Consider the following 21,776-nt stretch of genomic DNA (forward strand, 5'->3'; position numbering starts at 1 on the left):
TATAGTGTTATTAAAGCTGTAAATTAAATGCTTTCAAATGTAATTTTAAGAAATTTGTGTAAAAGAAAAAAGGAAAGTTTTCTTTATACAATTCATTTCAGTTTCTGCTTCAAGCATTAGTGGAAAAGGGAATACCACAAATATTCCCAGCTGTTTAATGCATTAAATTCTTAAGTGCCACATAATAAGGGTTTGACTTCTGAAATTCTGCTTTTATTAAAAAAAAGCATGAATATATTAAATGTATAATATGAGGAATGATGAAATGAAAATAGCCTTTTATATGCTTTAATATTACTGATTTTTCTCATTTATATTTCTCAAAGCTTTTTTAATTATACTTGTTCATTTGAATTGAAAGTACAGATCCTGTGAATCCCTTACCTCATCCCTTGGATAGGGAGCAACTATACAAGATGATGTCAAGCCTTTGTTTAGGCCAATTTCAATCATCAATAGAGTTTCATTTTTGTTTTTACCTACTTACCATCATATTTCCTGCTCTTATATCAACATGTGGCTTTCCAAACTCTTCTTTCATAATATCACTGAAAAAGTATTTCAAACTTATGTGAAGATTGATTTGTTCTTACAAAAACGCTCATTGTATAATAGCACAACAGGGACAAGTGGCCAGGAGCAGATTAGAGCAGGATCAGACCCATAGGAGTCTGCACTCTGCCCACCACACATCTAGCTGTTACAGCATGGTGAACAGGGTTGAGAAGACTTGTGTTCAAACTCAAACTCTAGATCATCTACATATAAATGATATTGCTGTGGTTATATATTGGATTGAATCATTTTCAGCAGTAAAGATTAATATCCAACTCATAGAATTTTCCTAAGAACTAAATAAGGTCCATGCATAATATTTAACACAATGTAGGGTACAGAGTAAACACTAAATGCTAACTATGATTGAATATTTATCATTATGTGTATGTGAATATGTTGTATAAATCAGAGATAAGCTGTTTCTTTCCAATTATTGCTCAGCTCTAGACAAATATTATCAAATATATCCTTTAACAAGGCCATATCAAGTCTATTCCCAGCTTCTGTACACAGTGGTATTATCTCATATAAATGCTGACAAGACTGGGCCTTAATTTTCATGAAGATTTATTAGATAATTTCATGTTTATTGACTGTTTATAGTCTGGCAATTGCTGGTGATGTCATTTGCCTATTTTATAATGATGTTTAGAATTATAATGATTTTAGAATGCATCATGTATAAGAAATAGACTGTCATTCTTAAAAGTACATTTTCTAGTTTTTCTCACTTCTCTGATTTTTTTATTGTGTTGGGGTATGTGGAAACTTCAGATATTCAAGTAATTAAGTAAAATCTTTCTGCCTTTGAAATAGAAAGATTTAGTCACATATTTGCCTAATACTAAACAATTGACCACAGATCCTTGAAACTGGCAGAAGCAAAACCTCATGTAAGAGGAGGTCAGTAGTCACTCAATATTTTCATCATCTCCATAGCTTTTATGATGGGCTAGGAATGTGAAGCCCCTAGACTATGAGGGCCACAGGGAGTGCCAACGCAGGCTTAGCAAGAATTTCATGGCCCAAGATCCAGTCATCAGATGTGGCTTGCTAAAATAACAAAATTATTGCCTTAATCTGTAGATTAATTTGCTCTCTGATAATATCACTGCGGGTATAAAAGTCAGTAAACTCATAATCCTGTCCTCGTCTAGTCTGGCAGGTATCTAATTCCACTGCCAGGACACAAATCCTCAGCTGTGCCTCTGTGAGATGCACAGGAGGCCAGGGGTTATCACGTGCACCCACCTGCAACTTTATCTCACATAAATCCTCATATATATTTGCGATCATTTTCTACCATCTCTTACTATCTCTTAATCCAAATTAGATTCTAGTACTAACCTAGTTTATCCCTATTCTGGGATCAACTCTCTCACCTTGGCAACTCTATCTTTGTAACTACTTTTATTTATTTACTTATTTGAAAGGCACACACACAAACACACAGAGAGAGAGAGAGAGAGAGAAGCAGAGACACAGACAGAGATCTCTGATTTCCTGGCTCACTCCTCAAAGCTGGCAGCAGCCAGGACTGGGCCTCACTGAATATAAGAGCCCAGAACTTTAGCTGGGTTTCCCACATAGGCAGCAAGGACCCAAGTCCCTGATCCCTCCCAGCCACCTCTGAGGACGTCTGTTAGTAGGATGCTAGAATGTGGAGCAGAGGCAGAACTCAAACCCAGGTACTCTCATATGGAATGAGGGTGTCCCAAGCAGGATCTTAACTGCCATGCCAAACTCCCACTCCTACATCTACTTTTAATTCAATCATCTTCCCACCTCATTTTTCAGCCACTTCTGTCATCCTTTGCATGTTATGTAATGCTAACTCTTAACTAAGTACTTTTCTTTTCAAAACTCAGTCTTAATTGTTTCCCTTATTTCTCTTATCAATAACCTTATTAATATCCAACACTGGGCCCTACAGGTCTCCTATGGCCTTCTCCCATGAAATCTTTACCATCCCACTCCTGCTAACTTAGAAGAGTGGAGATGCCCAGCTTGCTCCTACTGTACATCTAAGACCATTGATTCATCTTGATTCTTGCCCCACCATTGCTATTGGTTTCAAAAGAGATAAGTTAGTATGTGTTTTAGACTGCAACTGATCAGGGTATAAATATACAGTAAATTTATTGCAAGCAGGAATAAAATTATCAAGGAAGGAGCAAGAAGGGCTTTATTTCGGTAGCAAACTCAATACAACATTGTGGCATCACTTTAGACTAGTAATGTTTATAAAACATATGAAATTTATATATTAATCTGCATAAAAGTTATTTCTTATAATTTTTCAACAGAAAGTATTTGTAGATTATATAATTAATTATAAAAAATGAATATAAAATGAAAATAAGTAAAACAATTTTCTCAATTTCCTTAACAGTTTATTACGCTTTCTAATTTCCAAGAAAAGGTAAAATCCTATAAAATCACTATAAATTTCAGGAAGACAAGTTGTAATTCACTTAAAATAAACTTGATTATACTTAGTTAACATAATTGGTAGTGAAAACATACAATAAGCCTTGATTTCTCTTAGAAAATGCTACAAAATTAAAGTTCTCCAGTTAACCTCATAGCACCTAAATGCCATCTATAAATATTGTAATGTATTTAAAACTAAGGAAAAAGAGATGCTACATAAAATTATGAACATAGCATCAAAAATAATTGTGGAACTTGCCTTACAATTTACGAGATTACTTAAAATATGGGTTGTATGTTCTTCTAATTTTCATTGAAACAGATTTAATCTTGACAGGTAAGCTGTTTCTGATCCACGTGCCCCACTGGATTCCAGTTGCAAGCAATTTTCCCGGGAAAGAATGGATGCCATTTAGATTTGCCAAGCCGCACTGGCTGAACCACCAGCCAGTGCTGTTATTGAGGCGACTGCAGCTCTTCACAGACTGACCATCGACCAGGCATGCTGGGCGACACCCATCATTGTCAACATCTGATGTGCTGAAAGGCATTGCATTTTGATTATCTTCTTTTCTGAGGCCCCGGAATGCATCACCTGGGTAAAATAGATTTTTTTTTAATGACTGAATTTGAAGGCAGTTTCCCTTCTTTTCATCAACCATTACCAGGATATGATGCAAAAGCATCACATCTTGAAAAAGATTGAAATAATTTTTTTTATTGTTCATCCTGTAAAAATCTCTGATACATACAGTTTCTGATATTCCAGAACCTGGGAATAAATTCCTCAGAGTGACAGGCTTCTTTAAACAGATATTTGATATAAAAATCGTAATGCAAAATAGAAGTGTGATTGTATAAACAAAATAAGGTAATTTAGGCCAAAATGATGGCATACAGTCCTGTAATACTAAGTGGAGACCAATATGGTGATTCATATTAAGGAAAAGAAAAATCATGAATAAATAGCAGATTTTCATACCACTTCTATGAGCGTGTAGGTGGAGAACATGATACCTTATTTTCTGAGAACCCAGAGAAATTTCTGTCAGGTTTTATACTATTGAATATTTGTGCTCTCATGGATTAACTGCATTGCTCAAATGTTTAAATTTGTATTGATAGTTTTGCTCTGAACTCAAAGACAAATTTGTGGCCCACCTCTGCCACTTGTATGATCACAATAACCCCCTCAATTTATTTATGTTGCTAGTCTCACATTCTACAGTACCTTCTACTTTCACTATATTGATTATATTATGTGCCCGACAGTTGAAAGTCATTTAATAACCATGTTGGGAAATGTAGAATATAACATGGCAAAATCTAAGGGTTCTGTAATGAAAAATCTTCTGCCACTATGAATTTTATCCTGCAATTAGATCCTAGTTATCATTTAGAGAACCCTCACATAAGCTTTTGCTAACATAGCATACTCTATATTCAGATAGTTCTTACACACTTTCAGAGGTGAAGCATTAAAAATTGTATATTAAAACTCTTAAATTTTCCATACATGTGAGACTTGAGTTTCAGACTTTCACCTAATATCCCAAGCATAAACCCTCTCTGGTGTCACAGATTCCAACCATACCAGACAACTCTTTTTGCCCTGTAATTTTCCTCCCTCCATGCCTCGACTCTGGCTGCTCAGTTTGCCAATGTACACTTGCCAAAAGCCAATCCATTCCTCTAAGACCAGGTCAGTGGTTCTCAGCTGTAAGTAGGCCAGCACATCCATCTGGCCCAAGCTTGCTGAATCAGATTCAGCAGGAATATGTACTTTCCAAAAGCTTCCCAGGTTTCATCTAGCATTAACCCCTGTGGAAAACTTCCCTCCCTAAAGAGTCTCTTGATGCAATCAACTGGAATCGCTCTCATCCTTTCTTTAACCCCCAAAACCACATCATATTCTGTGTTTTCAATGCTATTTATCGTCCCCTCTATATTGTGATTAAAGAGCCGGGAAACTTGGTCTTTCATTTCTAACGCTATATGTACCATGAGTAGCAACAATAGAGCAGTTGAATTTCCTTTTTTCCTAATGCAATTGCCTTTAAGATTTTAGTATCAAAATATAAATTTAACATCAAGTATTTTGAAGTTATGACAAATTAAATTTGCTTGGAAATGAACAGATGCACCATAGGATAGTGAAAATAGCACTATACTATTTGTTCTATCAACCTGGATCCTTGTTCTGGCTCAGGGGAGATGATCAGAGAAAGTCACTTAATCTTTCAGGTTTCTTCACCTGAGAAGTAAGAGGAATGGAGATCATCTCTAACACTGTATGACTTGTAGATGCCAGCCAGCCTGAACATATAAATGGAAATAATACTCTCCTAGCTCATTCCAAGGCTCTCTGCGTAAAGAATGAACTTAGACTACCTATGACAAATTGTCTTAGAGAGTACAAAATGGTCCAAGTGATAATTCAGTACCACAATCATAAAAGAGGTTCAATACTCAAGATTAGCTCAGGTTTCTCATTTCTCGTCTATTCTATTATCAGTCTTTATATCAAGAGAAATTCATTTTTGTCTTTGTCTAACAGAGTCAGTTCTATTTAAATATTGTGGAAAATTCTAGAAATTAAAAACTTACCAGCATTTCCTGAATACCGTCCTATGTGCATTTTAAAAAATCTTGTTTCATCCTCTAACCAAAAATTATCATACGACGCATAAGCGAAGGTGTCATCTTCAGATTCCAAGGCCACATGCAGCATAAAGCTGGTATTTTTCTGATTTACTATATAAAAAATCTTTTTTAGTCCTAGCCAAAATTCTCCTGTAAAAAATGCTTTGTTTTAATATATTTTGATACAAACAAGGATAATCTTTATCATCGAATGTTTGATGTTATTTAGTGTTTCAGTTACTGAGGTGACCCTACATAAGTAGAGGGATTGGCTATTCTAGTGCAAATGATCAGTGTTTGCCTAATTTACCAAAAATATTCACCCTATTTCTGCTTCACTAGACTGTTTCATTTCTAGCTCCCCAAATTAAATTCAAGTAAATATAAAGTCAAGTTTTAAGTTAAGGCAAGTCAGCAGAAAACCAACAGGTAATAAAATAATGCCTACCAATAAATGTAGAGGTTTAACCTCCAAAGAAACATGTCTTGAAAATGTTCAGTTGATATTAGTTTTTTTTTTTTTTCCTTCCATGGAGAATACTTTCAGAACAAATACTACTTTGTTAAAATGGAGCTTGTTCATCTTCTATGATTGGAAACATAACATACCGACACTAGAGTATCCTCAGGTTTAGGGTCAATATTTCCAAGATAAATGTAAATCCAGGATAAACTCTAAAACTCTCCGATTCAGACCGTGTGTTTCTCACATGTGTATTCTACCCAATGTCTCTCCCTACCCATAATAGCAGAGCCTAAAAGTGGACACCTCTGTTCTGAGGACACCTACTTGAACCACAGAAATGACTAAATTAGGTAAACTTCAAAGAGTTGGAAGATAATTTGACAGCACCCAAACTCTTATAACTGTAGCTAAGAAATTAAGCCCTTCTCCAGGACCGACAGGAGCATTTTAGTTACCACCCACTTAGAACTGAAAGTATCCAGAAGAACAGGAAGAAAGCAGACACAGGAATATGGGTAGGGCTATGGTCAGACTATCAGCCTATAACCCTTCATACTGTCTAAACCCTGTCGCCTTCCCCTTTACCCTCACCTCAAATCCAAGATTTGACAATATCCTTTCCCAAGACTCGAAGTAATTTTTTTATAATATGGCAAGTACAAAGCAGCCTCACTCCTTATGAAAGATACCTACCTGAAGACATTATTGGTCAAAATTCATATCATTTCCCCATAGAAATAAGCATGAAGTTAGGAAGATGACAATTCAAAGCCTATATGTTGATCTTTGCTTAACGAAGAAGGAAGCACTCAGTGGAAAATTAGAGGTAATGCAGGTAAATTAACTGCTTTCCGTAGATATCTGGCTAGAAGCCAAATGCCTTCAAAAGTCACTTGCATATAGTAGGCTTTTTAGAGCAGAGCTACCACCACCACTTACTGAATCCTTGGATGCCATCATTATGGGAGGTTACAGTAGTTAAATTATAACAACAGTAATTTTAAAAATATCAGAATTAAAATACATGAAACTTGTATAACTTAAATAAAATTTAAAAACAACAATAAGAGAATAGCATAATTATCATGATCACCTGGAGAAGTTCCAACTAATGTAAATTATGCAGGTCACTGGTGTTTGTGCTTACCAGAAAAAGTGATGTTGTCACGTGGCAACAATGCTAACACATTTTACATGCAATTGGGTTTGTAATCTTCAAATTTTGAGCATAGTGGTCTTATTGATTTCTTTATAGAACACTCTGCTCAATTCAAACAATTTCAATTTGGACCAATACTCAATTTCACTTGCTTATGTAGGTACAGCACACATCTCAATAATTTTAAGTTCCCTGCCACTTTGAACCAGTTGGTGAGCATCTACCAGTACCTGCCAGAACTCTGCTGGTTGCATACTAGATAGTTAGTAAATATCCCATATAGAATTTTCACTCAAATCACATTTGAACAAATACCTAAAAAATAAAGATTTCTGGATCTCAGCTGAAGAGCTGCTTATATTCAATAATTTAACATATGAAAAGAGATCGATTTAAGTCATATTTTGATATTCACAAGGACTTTCTATTTTTCTACAGATCTGACCCATAGAGACATAGTCAATAGAAATATTAAAAAGAAGGTAAAAAGTAGAACAAAAATACATAAATTTGACCTAAAAGGTCGCCAAATCCATCCAGATAGTCACACCACAACCTTTGGAAATCAATTACTCCATCAATCCTTTTCTGTATCACAGTCCATCCACCTCCTCTGAAATCCATATCACACATAACCTAAAATAGGACCAGAAAAGACCAAAATAATACACCATTATTATCATTATTTGATCAAATTCACATTAATCCTTAACTTTAGAGAAAGAGAAGATACTCTCAATGAAAGTTTTCATTGCAATTATATGCCATTATATATATTATATAATTATATATTCTGATTTTTTATCTATAAAAATAATTCTGTTTATTATAAAGAAAAATTTTAATTAACCTAATCACAGTCTCTATCTTTTTTTTTTTCTTTCTTTTTTTTAACAGGCAGAGTGGACAGTGAGAGAGAGAGAGACAGAGAGAAAGGTCTTCCCTTTTGCCATTGGTTCACCCTCCAATGGCCGCTGCGGCCGGCGCATCTCGCTGATCCGAAGCCAGGGGCCAGGTGCTTCTCCTGGTCTCCCGTGCGGGTGCAGGGCCCAAGGACTTGGGCCATCCTCCACTGCCTTCCCGGGCCATAGCAGAGAGCTGGCCTGGAAGAGGGGCAACCGGGATAGAATCCAGCGCCCCAACCGGGACTAGAACCCGGTGTGCCAGCGCCGCAAGGCGGAGGATTAGCCTGTTAAGCCACGGCGCCGGCCAGTCTCTATCATTTTTTAAAATATATGTTTACAGCTTTTTAAGGTTATCCTCCTATTAGTCAACTCTAAAAATTTTTTTCAGTATCATAATTACCATTGTGAGCTGTTATAGCATAGTGATGTATTTCTTTACAAACTAACTTTTCCCTTGTATTAAAATGCTGGTGGATTTTTCCACAGTTTTATAAACGCCATATGCTTGTTTTTAACTGCTGTTTTCCCACACAAGTCTGGAAGGTCTACATTCAGACTGGCATTTCCAGGCAGAAAGGTATGATCTCTGCCCACTCTGCAGGCACTCGTAGGTACAGCTATTGATGCTGTTTAAAAAAGCCCCTAATAGAAAACCTATAGGGGACCCATAAAAGCAACTTAGGGAAGAAATCAGAGCACTGTTCTCTATCAGAAACTTCCCACACGAAGACCGAGAAATACAGTGTGGAGGAAGTGAGGGACTCAACACTTTCTCACAAAAGAGGTAATTATTCATCCCACTCTTCACAAAATTAGAAGCTTTCCCTTTCCACATCTGTTCAGATCCAGTTTTGAATCTGCAGACAAAGCAATTTAGGTAATAATGTTAAAATTATTTCCCACCTAGTCCCAATTTTCTGACATTTTATCAATAGATGTCAAAAAAAAATAATGGTAGTAGTTCTAAGAGAAACTGGTGGTAACTACCGAGAAAAAAGTTATTTTATTATGTAATAAAGACTATAAATAAGGCACAAGTACTATGAACTTTCTTATGCACAAAGGAAAAGTACTCAAATATATATGGATAGACATATACACACATGCATATATCCCATCAATATGGGTAACAATAGAAGTTTGTCTTTGAATCCTATCATAGAACTAGCAAGCATAGACAGGAAAATAATTTATTTTATTCGATTTAAGAGTGGATCAGCTTCTCAATATACTTCACACTCCAGTGAAAAATTTTTCTAGATTATTAATTTCTTATGCAATCATATGAAATCATGTATCATCAAAAAGAACCATCTATAGGAAAGAAAATTAAAACTATTTTCAGTAACCGTCAAAGCAAAGCACATCATAATTTTGTAATATTCATCAGCAATTCAAGCAAATACTTATATTGCATAGTTCTACCTATTGTAATCCTGTCTAATGTAAGAGTAATAAGACCTTGGGGCTGGCGCTGTGGTGTAGTCGGCTAAGCTTCCGCCTGCAGTGCTGGCCTCCCATATGGGTTTGTGTTCCAGCTGCTCCTCTTCTTATCCAGCTCTCTGCTATGGCCTGGGAAGGCAGTAGAAGATGCCCCAAGTGCTTGGGCCCCTGCATCCGCGTGGGAGACCCGGAGGAAGCTCCTGGCTCCTGGCTTCAGATCTGCTCAGCTCCAGCCATTGTGGCCATTTGGGGAGTGAACCAGCAGATGGAAGAACTTTCTCTCTACCTCAACCTCTCTCTGTCTATAACTCTAGCTCTCAAATAAATAAATAAAATATTTTTTTAAAGAAAAGAGTAATAAGATCTTGCACCACATGGATTTACTTTGAAGAGTATAACCAGGAGGACCAGTGTTGTGACACAGTGCATTAGTTCACTGCTTGTGACTCTAGCACCCCGTATTAGAGTGCTGGTTTGATTCCTAGCAGCACCACATCCAATCCAGCTCCCTGCTAATGTGTCTAAGCAGGCAACAGAGGAGGGCCCTGTATTTGGGCCCCTCCACTATGTGGAAAAACAGACTGGGGTTTCTGGCTCATGTGTTTGGCTGGGCCCACACCTGGTTATTGTGGCCATTTGGGGAGTGAACCAGCCAATGGAATATCTCTGTCTCTCTGTCTTCCCTTATTACTCTACCTTTCAAATAAATAAATAATTTTTTTTAAATACATAACCTGGAAACTAAAACAGAAAAGGGAAAGACAAACTCTTTCTAGTCCTTTTATTGGTTCGTGGTTTGGATATTAGAATTCTAGAAAATCAAAATTTTGAGACTAGAACTTTTCCTAATTTATTTTAAATTTTCAAGAAAAACATTAAATCTTAAACCAATTATAACTTTAATATTTAACTTATTCCACATAAGAGAAAGCATTACCTCAAATGGGTAACTAGATCCTTCCGGGTAGATTATATATAAACCACTTGGTGTTCTGGTGACAGAGCCAATGGTATCTTTAATGTCACTGCAATCTAAACCTAGAAGAGTAAAATGTTCTGTTTAGGACATTTTCAAGTATGCTTTCAAGACAACTGTTTTACTGTAGAGAACTGACCGGTTTATCTAAGAGTATTATTTTCATTTATGATATGATGGTTTTTAACTTCTTAGAAAAGAAAAATGATCACAATTTCAGAAATAAGGAGAAAATATATGGAAGAACTGAGATCAAAGAATTTATGTTGCAGTAAGCCCTCACTAAAGACATCACTTAATTATTATTGTTTTATACTGTTTAAAAATTTCATTTGGGATCAAAATTTAGTATATTTTATAATTATTCATTCTCTTTTTCAAAAATGTACCCTTTCAGGAATCTAGGTTTATATTAGAGAGCATAATGTGTTGAAGAAATCTTTATGAATGGGGAATAAAAAACACAGAGAAATAAATAGATTGCTGTATACTGACACATCCTTGGCAACTCTATTCTAAACTTCAGACACTCTGACATATCAGTGACCGCTATAATAGTTAAAGTATATCATCCTATAATCACTGCCTCCAAAGCATTCAGGTCCCTGCAAGACTGAAAACATATGTTTGTGAATACATATACTATATTTTACTAAAGCTATTAAATTTTACTCGAATACATTCTATCGCATCTTCTACAAATATAATAAAATAAATTCAACTATTAGAGCATCAATCAAGAAGATGTCTAGATTAAAGTTTGCTAAACATTAACTAAACACTCCAAACCTTATTCTCTTTGTGTAACAGCAGAATAATAATAATAATACCGACTTCATGGTGTTACTCTGACAATTTATATGGTAAAGCATTATGGAAAGCCTTATCACATACTAATAGACAGAAAATGTCTCTATAAAAAGTTCAATACAAAAATGTGCTACTCTCCCTTTCATTTCCAAGAGATACAGCTGTTCTGCCTGTATTCTGGGCATTCAGAAGACATCATTATAATGACTGCCTGCTGGAAGTCCACTCTGAAGGACTGATCTGGGTTGAAATATCTACTTTGTCATTATCATCTAACTAAACATGAACAGATTAGATTTTCTGGGGCCCCATAATCCTTAGCTGATGATAACAATGATCATAGCAAACCCTTACATTACTCTTACTATGCTTCAGGCAATATTTTAAGGGCTTTGCATATATTTATACATTTAATCATCACAACTGTTATGAGGCAGGTACTATCAGTTTACTGATAAGTTCACTGGTATCAAGGAGACAGCAGGTCAGAGATTTGAAGTCAAGCAGTCTGATATCAGAGCCCATGCTCTTAACCACCATACAATACTTCCTGTCCAGGGATGGTTATGAGAAATAAATTAGATCTAACAAAATAATACCAAAATTATATGTTAAACTGCCTGTCCTCAACCCTGGAATATAGGAGATGCTCCAGTATCCTTTTCCTTTTCGAAGGAAAATATAAAGGTCATATTCTAGTCCTTCCATAATAATGTATTTGCTTAGAACTTTTTGATATACATTCATATTTATAAGATTCACAGAACATTTTTTAAAGCATTAAGCCTTTAGGAATTAATATTGCTATATTCTAGCACAAAGTATGACATTTTATTTCTGTCTTAATTTGTCTTTTCAAATTTTGTCTCAATTTGAAACATTTCAAACATGTCAAAATGTAACTCAGATACTTTTTCCTATATGAACAGTAAACATTAATAAAGTACAAATGAGGAGCTCACAATAAAGCTACATAAAACTAAACCATTTTCTTTTTCTTTTTTCTTGACAGGCAGAGTGGACAGTGAGAGAGAGACAGAGAGAAAGGTCTTCCTTTTCCACAATGGCCACTGCGGCCGGTGCTCTGCGGCCGGCACACCGCACTGATCCGAAGCCAGGAGCCAGGTGCTTCCTCCTGGTCTCCCATGCAGGTGCAGGGCCCAAGGACCTGGGCCATCCTCCACTGTACTCCCAGGCCACAGCAGAGAGCTGGACTGGAAGGGGAGCAACCGGGACAGAATCCAGCGCCCTGACCGGGACTAGAACCCGAGGAGCTGGCACCACAGGCAGAGGATTAGTCTACTGAGCCATGGCGCCTGCCAAAACTAAACCATTTTCAACAGAGTCAAGATATCATCATAGGACCACAGTTTTTAAGCTGTCAGTAAAGATTTCCAGCTTAGGAAAGTACACGTTGTTTGTGGTGAAACTTGCTTATGGGCAGGTATTAGTCTTCCAGTCTGTTACAGAATAGTGAGCTGTATTGTTTATACAAAACTTTTAAATGCACCAATCTGTCCAGGAACATTTTAAGCAATAACAGACAAATATGAAAAGGTTGAAATACCAAAGTTCTTACCATGCGATTGAACTGGTCTGAGAGGAAAAGGATCCAGCTGTTTCCTGAAAACCTCTGTGGTCAAAAGGAGAACTCGATTCATGAGCTCATTAACCTAAACACACACATAATTAATGTACACATTTAAGTAAATTTATATTTGAATCAACCTCTGTTAGCTAAATTCCAAAGCAGTAAAGGCATAGCTAGAGAGTAGCCACAAGATTCAGCAGTGTCTACCCTCCTAACATGGAATTTATCTGACCCTGTTTCTGCATCTGACTGCCTTTGTGGATCTGTTTTCCACACCTTGCCTGAATCATTGCTGTAGATTCTTCTCTGCTGCCTTTGCTCCTCTCCAACTCATCCTCTATACCAATTGTCAACTGGCTCATGTCACTTCCTTGTTCAGACATTCAGTGGTTTCTTGGTGCAAGCAACGCCTGCTCACAGCACATACTCAGCACCCACACGGGTTCTCTCCCCATCGGCTGAGTTCGTGGGTGCAGAACCCGGGATCGGGAGGACTCTCTTTTCTTCTAGACTTCTTTCTGACTGTTCCTGTAGTCAGCTTCCTCACCAGTCTCTCCACCTTGCCCCAACTCCAAGAAATTCCTCCAAATGCCTGCCCCTCCTTGCCCAGCCTTCATGGCTCACCTTAGGGCTGTCTCCTCTGGAGAGCTGTATTGCACCTTAGATTTCTCTTTGTGTTATTCTAACAGCATCCATGTATTTTCAACACATTTTTCTGCTCCACTAGATTGCATACCCCTTGAACGAAGGCCCACTGCCTTTATTGCTTTCTGTTTCACTGAGGCTTTCCCTAATGGTTCCTTTTCTCAGTAGGTGCTGAAAAGATCTCTAAACATGATTGTAATTTTTTTTTTTTTTTGACAGGCAGAGTGGACAGTGAGAGAGAGAGACAGAGAGAAAGGTCTTCCTTTGCCGTTGGTTCACCCTCCAATGGCCGCTGCGGCCGGTGCGCTGAGGCTGGCGCACCGAGCTGAACATGATTGTAATTTAAAAATGAAATTATTATGCCTCTTGCTTACTACAGTCAGTGTGCACATGCAACAACATAATACTAAAAAAATCCTCACCTGATTAGATAAATAATCCAAAGATGCTTGCTGTTCATCCATCATATTTCTTAATAATTTTTTGGTACTTCGTGTGTAGGAAACAATGGAATTTTGCAAATTTCCTTAGACATAGTAAAAAGTGGCTGCTAAATATTATAATGGTATTAAAAACAATTACAGTCAAAAATAATAAATGTCAAATGATTTTGTATAGACAAACAATAATATGCCAATTTACATAAATATTCAGAACTGTGATTTTAGACAGTATTTTAACTCAGAATTAACCAAGAAAATAATTGTTTAAATACTTCTCAATGAAACTCTGCTTCCTAATAATACAGTTTACCCAAAAGCATATGCTTTAGAGATAATGTTGTGAATATCAATTCTCACTTTATCAGATGAAAAGAATAGAGGCAGGAGATATCAGGATTCATCAGTTCTTACTATATACAAAAGTAAATGATGGGGCTGGTGCTGTGGCACAGTAGGTTAACCCTCCGCCTGCAGTGCTGGCATCCCATGTGGGCACCAGTTCAAGTCCTGGCTGCTCCTCTTCTGATCCAGCTCTCCACTATGGCCTGAGAAAGAAGTAGAAGATGGCCCAGGTCCTTGACCCCTGCACCCATGTGGGAGACCCGGAAGAAGCTCCTGGCTCCTGGCTTTGGATCAACCCAACTCCAGCCATTGCGGCTATTTGGGGAGTGAACCTGCAGATGGAAGACCTTTCTCTCTGTCTCTCCCTTTCACTGTCTGTAACTCTATCTGTCGAATAAATAAATAAAATATTTTTAAAAAACACAGTAAATGACAAAAATGTCATATCAGGCAAGTTCATTTTTAAAATAAATCTTTGTTTTATTTTTGATTAATTTTTTATACTTAAATTGCTAACATACATATATACACCTAATAAATCTTAGTCAAAGGTTTTGGTTAGTTGGTTTCTAACTGGACTTTTACCATATGGTTTCCTTATTTAAAATGTTTTTATTTTAAAACACTATTTTTTTAAAGATTCATTCATTCATTCATTTATTTATTTATTTGAAAGCCAAAGTTAGAGGGGGGGAGGGATGTTAGCAGAGGGAGAAAGATCTTCCGTACATTGATTTATTCCCTAAATGGCCACAATAGCCAGAGCTGGGCCAGGCCAATGCCAGGAGCCTCATCCAGGTCTCCCACATGGGTGCACAGCTCCAAGCACCCTACTTTGGGCCATCCTCCATGGCTTTCCCAAGCCATTAGCAGGAAGTTGGATTGTAATTGAAGCAGACAGGACTTAAACTGGCACCCACATGAGATGCTGGTGGTGCAGGCAGAGGCTTAACTCATTGAGCCAAAGCACCAGACCCAAAACTCTATTTTTTATGACAAGTTTCAAGAACAGTACAAAGTACTGGTTTTCTAAGGCCTTTGAGATCATGCTGCTATGTTGTATCGCATCCTTGCTATTTCAAAGTGTATCACTAATGCCAGACGTTAACAACAAAAACAAAACCATTAAAATCAAGATGTAAACACTCTACCTATGATTTCCAGACCCTTTTCAGAGTTCAATGTTATATATGATGTCTTCTATAACAAAAGGACATATACACTATTGTATATGTTAGGTTTTTTTAATTATTTTATTTCTAAGTTTCTTTCACTATAGCAATAGAATCACATGAATATTTCCTAATATTTGTAACTCTACTGATTCAACTTCATCTCTTTCTTTTTTTTTTTTTTCTGACCAGTCTCTCACTGTCCTTCCTTATTAGCTTTTTCCTGGATTTAGAAATCTGTCTCAATAGAACTAAAGTTGCACTCATTGGTTTGAGAAGCTTCAGACACTTGTGTGACACACAGAATTAGCTATATTAATGTAAATTTTTATGCTTCCAGACATTGGAATTACATCCTGTAAGATATAGATCAGATTATCAATCCTGCTCTTTTTAATCTCCCTTTTTAATTCCACTCACTACATATGTATGAAAATTACTAGTTACTAAATATAGTTTTGAATTAACTCTAAATCTCTTTATTGATTATGCTTTGTTAAATAAACCAGCTGTGAATTTATAGTAAACCTATTATATTAGTTATTGTAACTCAATACTAATGTGGTAGTTTTTAGAAACTGCCTCTCTAATTAAAAAATAGCTAAAAGTAAAATTTCCTGATGGTCAGATGAAAATAAGAAACAAGTTCTAAGTGAATTGATACAAGACTACTATCAGTGCCATCTGGTTTGCCCTTTCTCTCTATGTCAGTTGATATCACAGGAAATATAGATTCATTTACCAAATATTTATTAATACCTATCCAAATGTATAAAGCCTTTGACCTAGACAAAAAATAAGACATTTCTTTTCCATGTCTAACATAGAAACAACAAATCATATATTTTCATAATTGTGGTTATGTTTAATACTTACTACACATGAAGTGTTTTTCTTCTCTTGTAATTTTAGTAATAACATCACATGAATCCTCACAGTCTTCTTTATAAATAGTGTCATTACTTTTACTTTGATCTTTTGCATTAGATACATCTTCTACAGTGTTAACTACTGGAGAATCCTTTATTTTAAAAGATATAAATAGTAAAGATACATGAGATACATTGTGTGACCCAATATATAATAAATAAGAAGACTGTAGAGAAAATGTTAGGTCTCAAGACATAAAACATAAGACATGGATGATCATTAAAAACACTTAATGAACTGGTTAGTTAAAACTTCCACAAATAAATCTGTGGGTAAATTTTGAATATGGAAAATAAGCACATGTTAATTCAGTACTCTCTTCTTTTAAGCTCCAAGAGAATTCAGTTAGGGTCTGTTTCTCTTACTGAGATTCTGTGACTGTGACCTTTAACTTTGCAAATTTTAACAGAATATCCAGCTACATTATCCCTCTTCCAAGAACCTTTCAGTTTGAACTTCCTTAAAAAGGAGTTAAGAGGGCCAGCGCCGTGGCTCACTAGGCTAATCCTCCGCCTTGCGGCGCCGGCACACCGGGTTCTAGTCCCGGTCGGGGCGCCAGATTCTGTTCCGGTTGCCCCTCTTCCAGGCCAGCTCTCTGCTGTGGCCAGGGAGTGCAGTGGAGGATGGTCCAAGTGCTTGGGCCCTGCACCCCATGGGAGACCAGGAGAAGCGCCTGGCTCCTGCCATCGGATCAGCACAGCGCGCCTACCGCGGCGGCCATTGGAGGGTGAACCAACGGCAAAGGAAGACCTTTCTCTCTGTCTCTCTCTCTCTCACTGTCCACTCTGCCTGTCAAAAATAAAAAATAAAATAAAATAAAATAAAGGAGTTAAGAAATATCCCTGAGATATCTACATTTCTAGCGAAATGAACTTTCTGTCACCAATTAGGAACTGTAGTGTAGTCATGTGTAAGATGCCTGTTGATTTATTTTAAATTTTTTTTTCATTTTTATTTTAAGGCATAGACAGAGACAGAGTTATTCCAACCACTAGCTCATTCCTCCAAATAACTGCAGTAGCCATGAATGGGCCTGGCAAAAACCAGGAGCCAGGCACTCAATTGGGCTCTCCCCTTGTGGGAGCAGGGACTGGAACACTTGAGCCATTCATTACTTGCTGCCTCCCAGGGTGCACATTAGCAGGAAAGTAGAATCGGGAACACTGCTGGGACTTGCAGGCACTCCGATATGAGATGTGGGCATCCAAAGGGGCATTTGAACCCACTGACCACGATGCCCACCCTTGCCTCTTATTTTTGCATAAACTAAAGTATTTAAAGATTTGGAAAGTAAAATATTAGATTTGAAAGATATCAGTGATAAAAGAAAAATGGAATTTCGCTTTACAAAAATCAACAAAAGATATCATTTTAAAAGGCCAGCTACCAGTCCTTAGCTATCTATACTTATTGGTACATTATTGGTTTCTCCAATATTAAAAACATTCTTTGGTGGAAGATACATAGATTTAACAACTCTGCTGGTAAATGACAATAGTAACAACAAGCTTTATCCTGCTTTACCCAGATATTGAAAAAAGTTATAGAGCTAATCATATTATAAAGATATTTGTCTTGAAAAGATACTTATATTTTGTTACATAGATCTATTTTAATCTTCCTGTTATATCTCTCTATATTTATAATGACTGTAAACGAGATATTTTCAAAAACCTAAGTTAAAACTAGATTTCTTAAAATATAAATAAGGTTCTTCTATTATCGCCATATATTTTTGAGAAATAAATCAATAATATTTCTATATCTTTCCTAAAATTTATTCTTACTTCAACCATGGAACATTGCCATGTGGTTTTTACACAATGGTAAATATATTTTATGACATTTAAAAATTATAAAACAACACTTAGATCTGTTAAAATTCAAATCCCCAGCTACTCATTGTATTAGATATATAATATTAGCTACCACTCTGACATTATTTTTGGAAACAATATTCTAATTTCCTAGGTAACCACTTACCAGATTATATTTGAAATATGAAAGTTTATAGAATAGCTTTTTTAAAGTGGAATTATTTTTAAATTATCCATCAAATATTATATTATCAAAGCTAATTGGAATTTTGCACACTAGTTCTTAACCTGGCTTGAAATTTCTTTAAAATTATTCCACAGCAAATTTGTTAAGTCAATCCTCAGTTTATAGCTTCCTAAGTTCAAATGGAGTAACAGCCAATTTTTCAACATTTCTCAACAAAAATGCTAACGGTCCCATAAATCATATTTGGCAATATAATCTTTTCAGACTTCTAATATATATCTTGAAAGCTAATTCTGCTTTCCTAGCTATAACAACATTGCTAAAATTCTTACCTTAGAAAGATGCACATAGTTGCCTTGCTCAGCTTCTCCACAAACAAAAATACATATATTTAAGAACAAAAGTGAGACTCGGGATAGATACATCATATTTTTCTTGGATTAATGAAAACACTTCTTCAAATATCAGTCAGCTCTCTGTGGAAAGAACTACAGTGCATGCAGTCTTCAGTTAAAAATTCTGGAAGGTGTACAACAAAAACAAGCCAATACTTACTAGTTTCCATGCCTTCGTTTGAAACAACACCCTTCATATGAAAAACAAGGTAGCTTTAGAGATTCTATCATGTTAAGCTATACAAATCCCTTTTCTCATTGCTTCATACCTGTATTATAAATCCATTGTTTTGTGACATAGCCAATAAATGGATGAATAATTAAACACATAATAAATAAAACATGCACTTAAAAATTCATCTAGTTTTTCAGCATCAGATTTTTCTTTTTAAATTGAGAAAAATGCTTTGAATAAGCTATACATTGATAATTGTGAAAGAGTTTGCACAAAAAATAATAGGAAAATAGAAATAATTAATGGAGTGAGAAAAATCACATTGGAAACATTTTGATAAAATGCTAAGTAGAAATTTGTTCCATGTGGATATCAGCTGATAATTCAGAATTAAAATATCCTTTTAACAGTATGTGACTATCTGTAATGTTCATATTAATCATATAAATACCAAATTTCTATGTCTCTGATTTGTATGTTTTATAACTATATTATTAAAACACCATGGGGCCAGCATTGTAAATGCCTCAGGTTAAGCCTCCACCTGCAGTGCCGGCATCCCATATGGGTACTGGTTTGAGTCCCAGCTGCTCCACTTCTGATCCAGCTCCCTATAAATGTGCCTGGGAAAACAGCAGATGATGGTCCAAGTGTTTGGGTCCCTACATCCACATGGGAGACCTGGATGAAGCTTCTGGCCCTGCCCTGGCATTGCAGCCATTTGGGGAGTGAACCAGTGGGTGGAAGAACTCTCCCTCTATCTCTCCCTCTCTCTCTGTAACTGAGCCTTTCAAATAAATAAAATAAATCCTTTTTGAAAAAAATCAAAAGTTCTGAACATAAGGGAAATACTGTTCGTGAAAATCACCCTTCTCTGAATGACTATTGCTAGATCAGTGTCTACAGTGAGTCTTCAGGATTTTTTGTTTTGTTTTGTTTTACGGTAACTCCTTCCCTCCATTCTACAAACATGTCTAAGACATTATTATCCTAAAATTAACAGGCAAATCAAAAGTCTTCTGCTTCAAGTTATTATTTTTCCATCTCCTTTCTTAGACCAAGAACTATAAGGCACGTATTATGCCATAATATTGATGGTATTATTGAGGTAACAGATACACAAAAGGCATGCATAACTCACCTAATGAAGAAATACATTAATTATCTGCTTTCTCACTTTACTTTCTCATCACCTATTATTCAAACCTAAACTTCCCAGTGAGGCAGCATGAGGTGTTTGGGAGTATAGAGTACCTGATTTGCTTCTTAATTTCATCACTCGTTGGAAATGAGATAAAGTTATCTAATATCATCACAATTCACTTACCTGCTTTATACAATGGGGATTGTTATGTGAACTAAATAATTTAATATATGTAAATACTTAGTACAATATATGGGAAACGACAAGCATTCAAATGTTAGACAGTGTTATTTTTTTTTCACTTGGGCTATATGCTGTTCTAACATAACTGACAATGTTGAGGACCTTTATAACCTATAATAGGAGTAAATGAATGTATGTCCTTAATGTTAAATTTCTAGTTGAAGTCCTCCTATGAACTTGAAATGATGATGATACAACTTTAGCAAGTTTAAATCAGCCAGACATTAAAATTCTTTGTTCTTTCACAGCTTGTCTGGAGACAAATTTAGGAAATTCTTATTTGAGCAAGAAAATACTTCAGCAGAAGATGGAAAAAAATAGGCTTAGCCAGGATGAAAGTGAAAGCACAAACATTATCCATCACAAGTTGCGGCCATGCCTTTTGAGGTTATAACAGTTGTCTGAGCCATTGCCTGAGGCCGTCTCCACACTCTGAGTCCCTCTACACCAACCACAATCTAACATAGGAGTGTATTTTTTTTTTTGTAAAAATAGCCATATTTCAGACAATCACAAAAAGCTGAGCTTCAGACTATACCCAATTAAGACAAATGTCTCAATGTAGCCAATCAGATGATTTCTCTACTTTGCTTCTGTTTGAGCCTAGAAAAGCCCTTGTTCACTACTCTGGTTCTGAGTGTTGCCTTTGCTTAATTCATTATTTACTGTTAATTTATCTAAATTTTTTCTTTTAATATAATATTCAAATTAAATAAGTTATGTGAATGCCCATTGTAACCATAAAGTGGCATTAGTTTCTGTTGTAAGCAGAACATCACCACCAACCTATGAGAACACGTTAGTAATTTTGTTGTCTAATAAGCATCTCCCATTTAACACTTTTGAAATCTAATTCTTATTCTTTCTCTCACTCTCTACTTATTCCTCCCCATCTTTGTAAATGGCAGTAGCCTTTATCCGGTTGTTCCAGCCCTGTCCTAGCAAAGCAACGTTTACATGAAAATTTTTGTGCGAGCAAGCATTTGGAGGCACTGAAAAACCAAATCATAGGGCAGAGGGGCACTGTGGCACATCAGGCTAAGCTGCCACTTAGGACAGCCACATCTCATATTGATGGAGTTTACCTCTACTCCCCATTCAACTTCTCTTAACATGCCTGGAAGGCTGCAGATGATGGCCCAAGTACTTGGGTCCCTGCCACCCATATGCCAAACTCTGATGGAATTCCTTGCTCCTAGCTTCAACCTTGGTCAGCCCAAGCTGTTGTGGACTTTTGAAGAGTGAACTAGTGAATGGAAAATCTCTCTTCTTCCCTATTCCCCATTACTCTATTCTTAG

The 21,776-nt window shown here is 36.3% G+C and overlaps 1 protein-coding gene across 1 annotated transcript; it reads right to left on the reverse strand.

Annotated features, from left to right (window-relative positions):
* Positions 1 to 3,266: 3,266 nt before the first annotated feature.
* ANGPTL5 (angiopoietin like 5) lies at positions 3,267 to 18,948 on the reverse strand. Its single transcript, XM_062198318.1, has 8 exons — positions 18,853 to 18,948; positions 16,463 to 16,607; positions 14,052 to 14,155; positions 12,973 to 13,066; positions 10,545 to 10,645; positions 7,775 to 7,895; positions 5,599 to 5,784; positions 3,267 to 3,586 (listed from the first exon to the last, which is right to left on the reverse strand). The coding sequence occupies exons 1-8, from the start codon at positions 18,946 to 18,948 to the stop codon at positions 3,267 to 3,269; spliced, it is 1,167 nt and encodes a 388-aa protein (XP_062054302.1).
* Positions 18,949 to 21,776: the final 2,828 nt, after the last annotated feature.

This window comes from Lepus europaeus, chromosome 7, assembly GCF_033115175.1.
Source record: "Lepus europaeus isolate LE1 chromosome 7, mLepTim1.pri, whole genome shotgun sequence".
NCBI classification, from domain to species: Eukaryota; Metazoa; Chordata; class Mammalia; order Lagomorpha; family Leporidae; genus Lepus; species Lepus europaeus.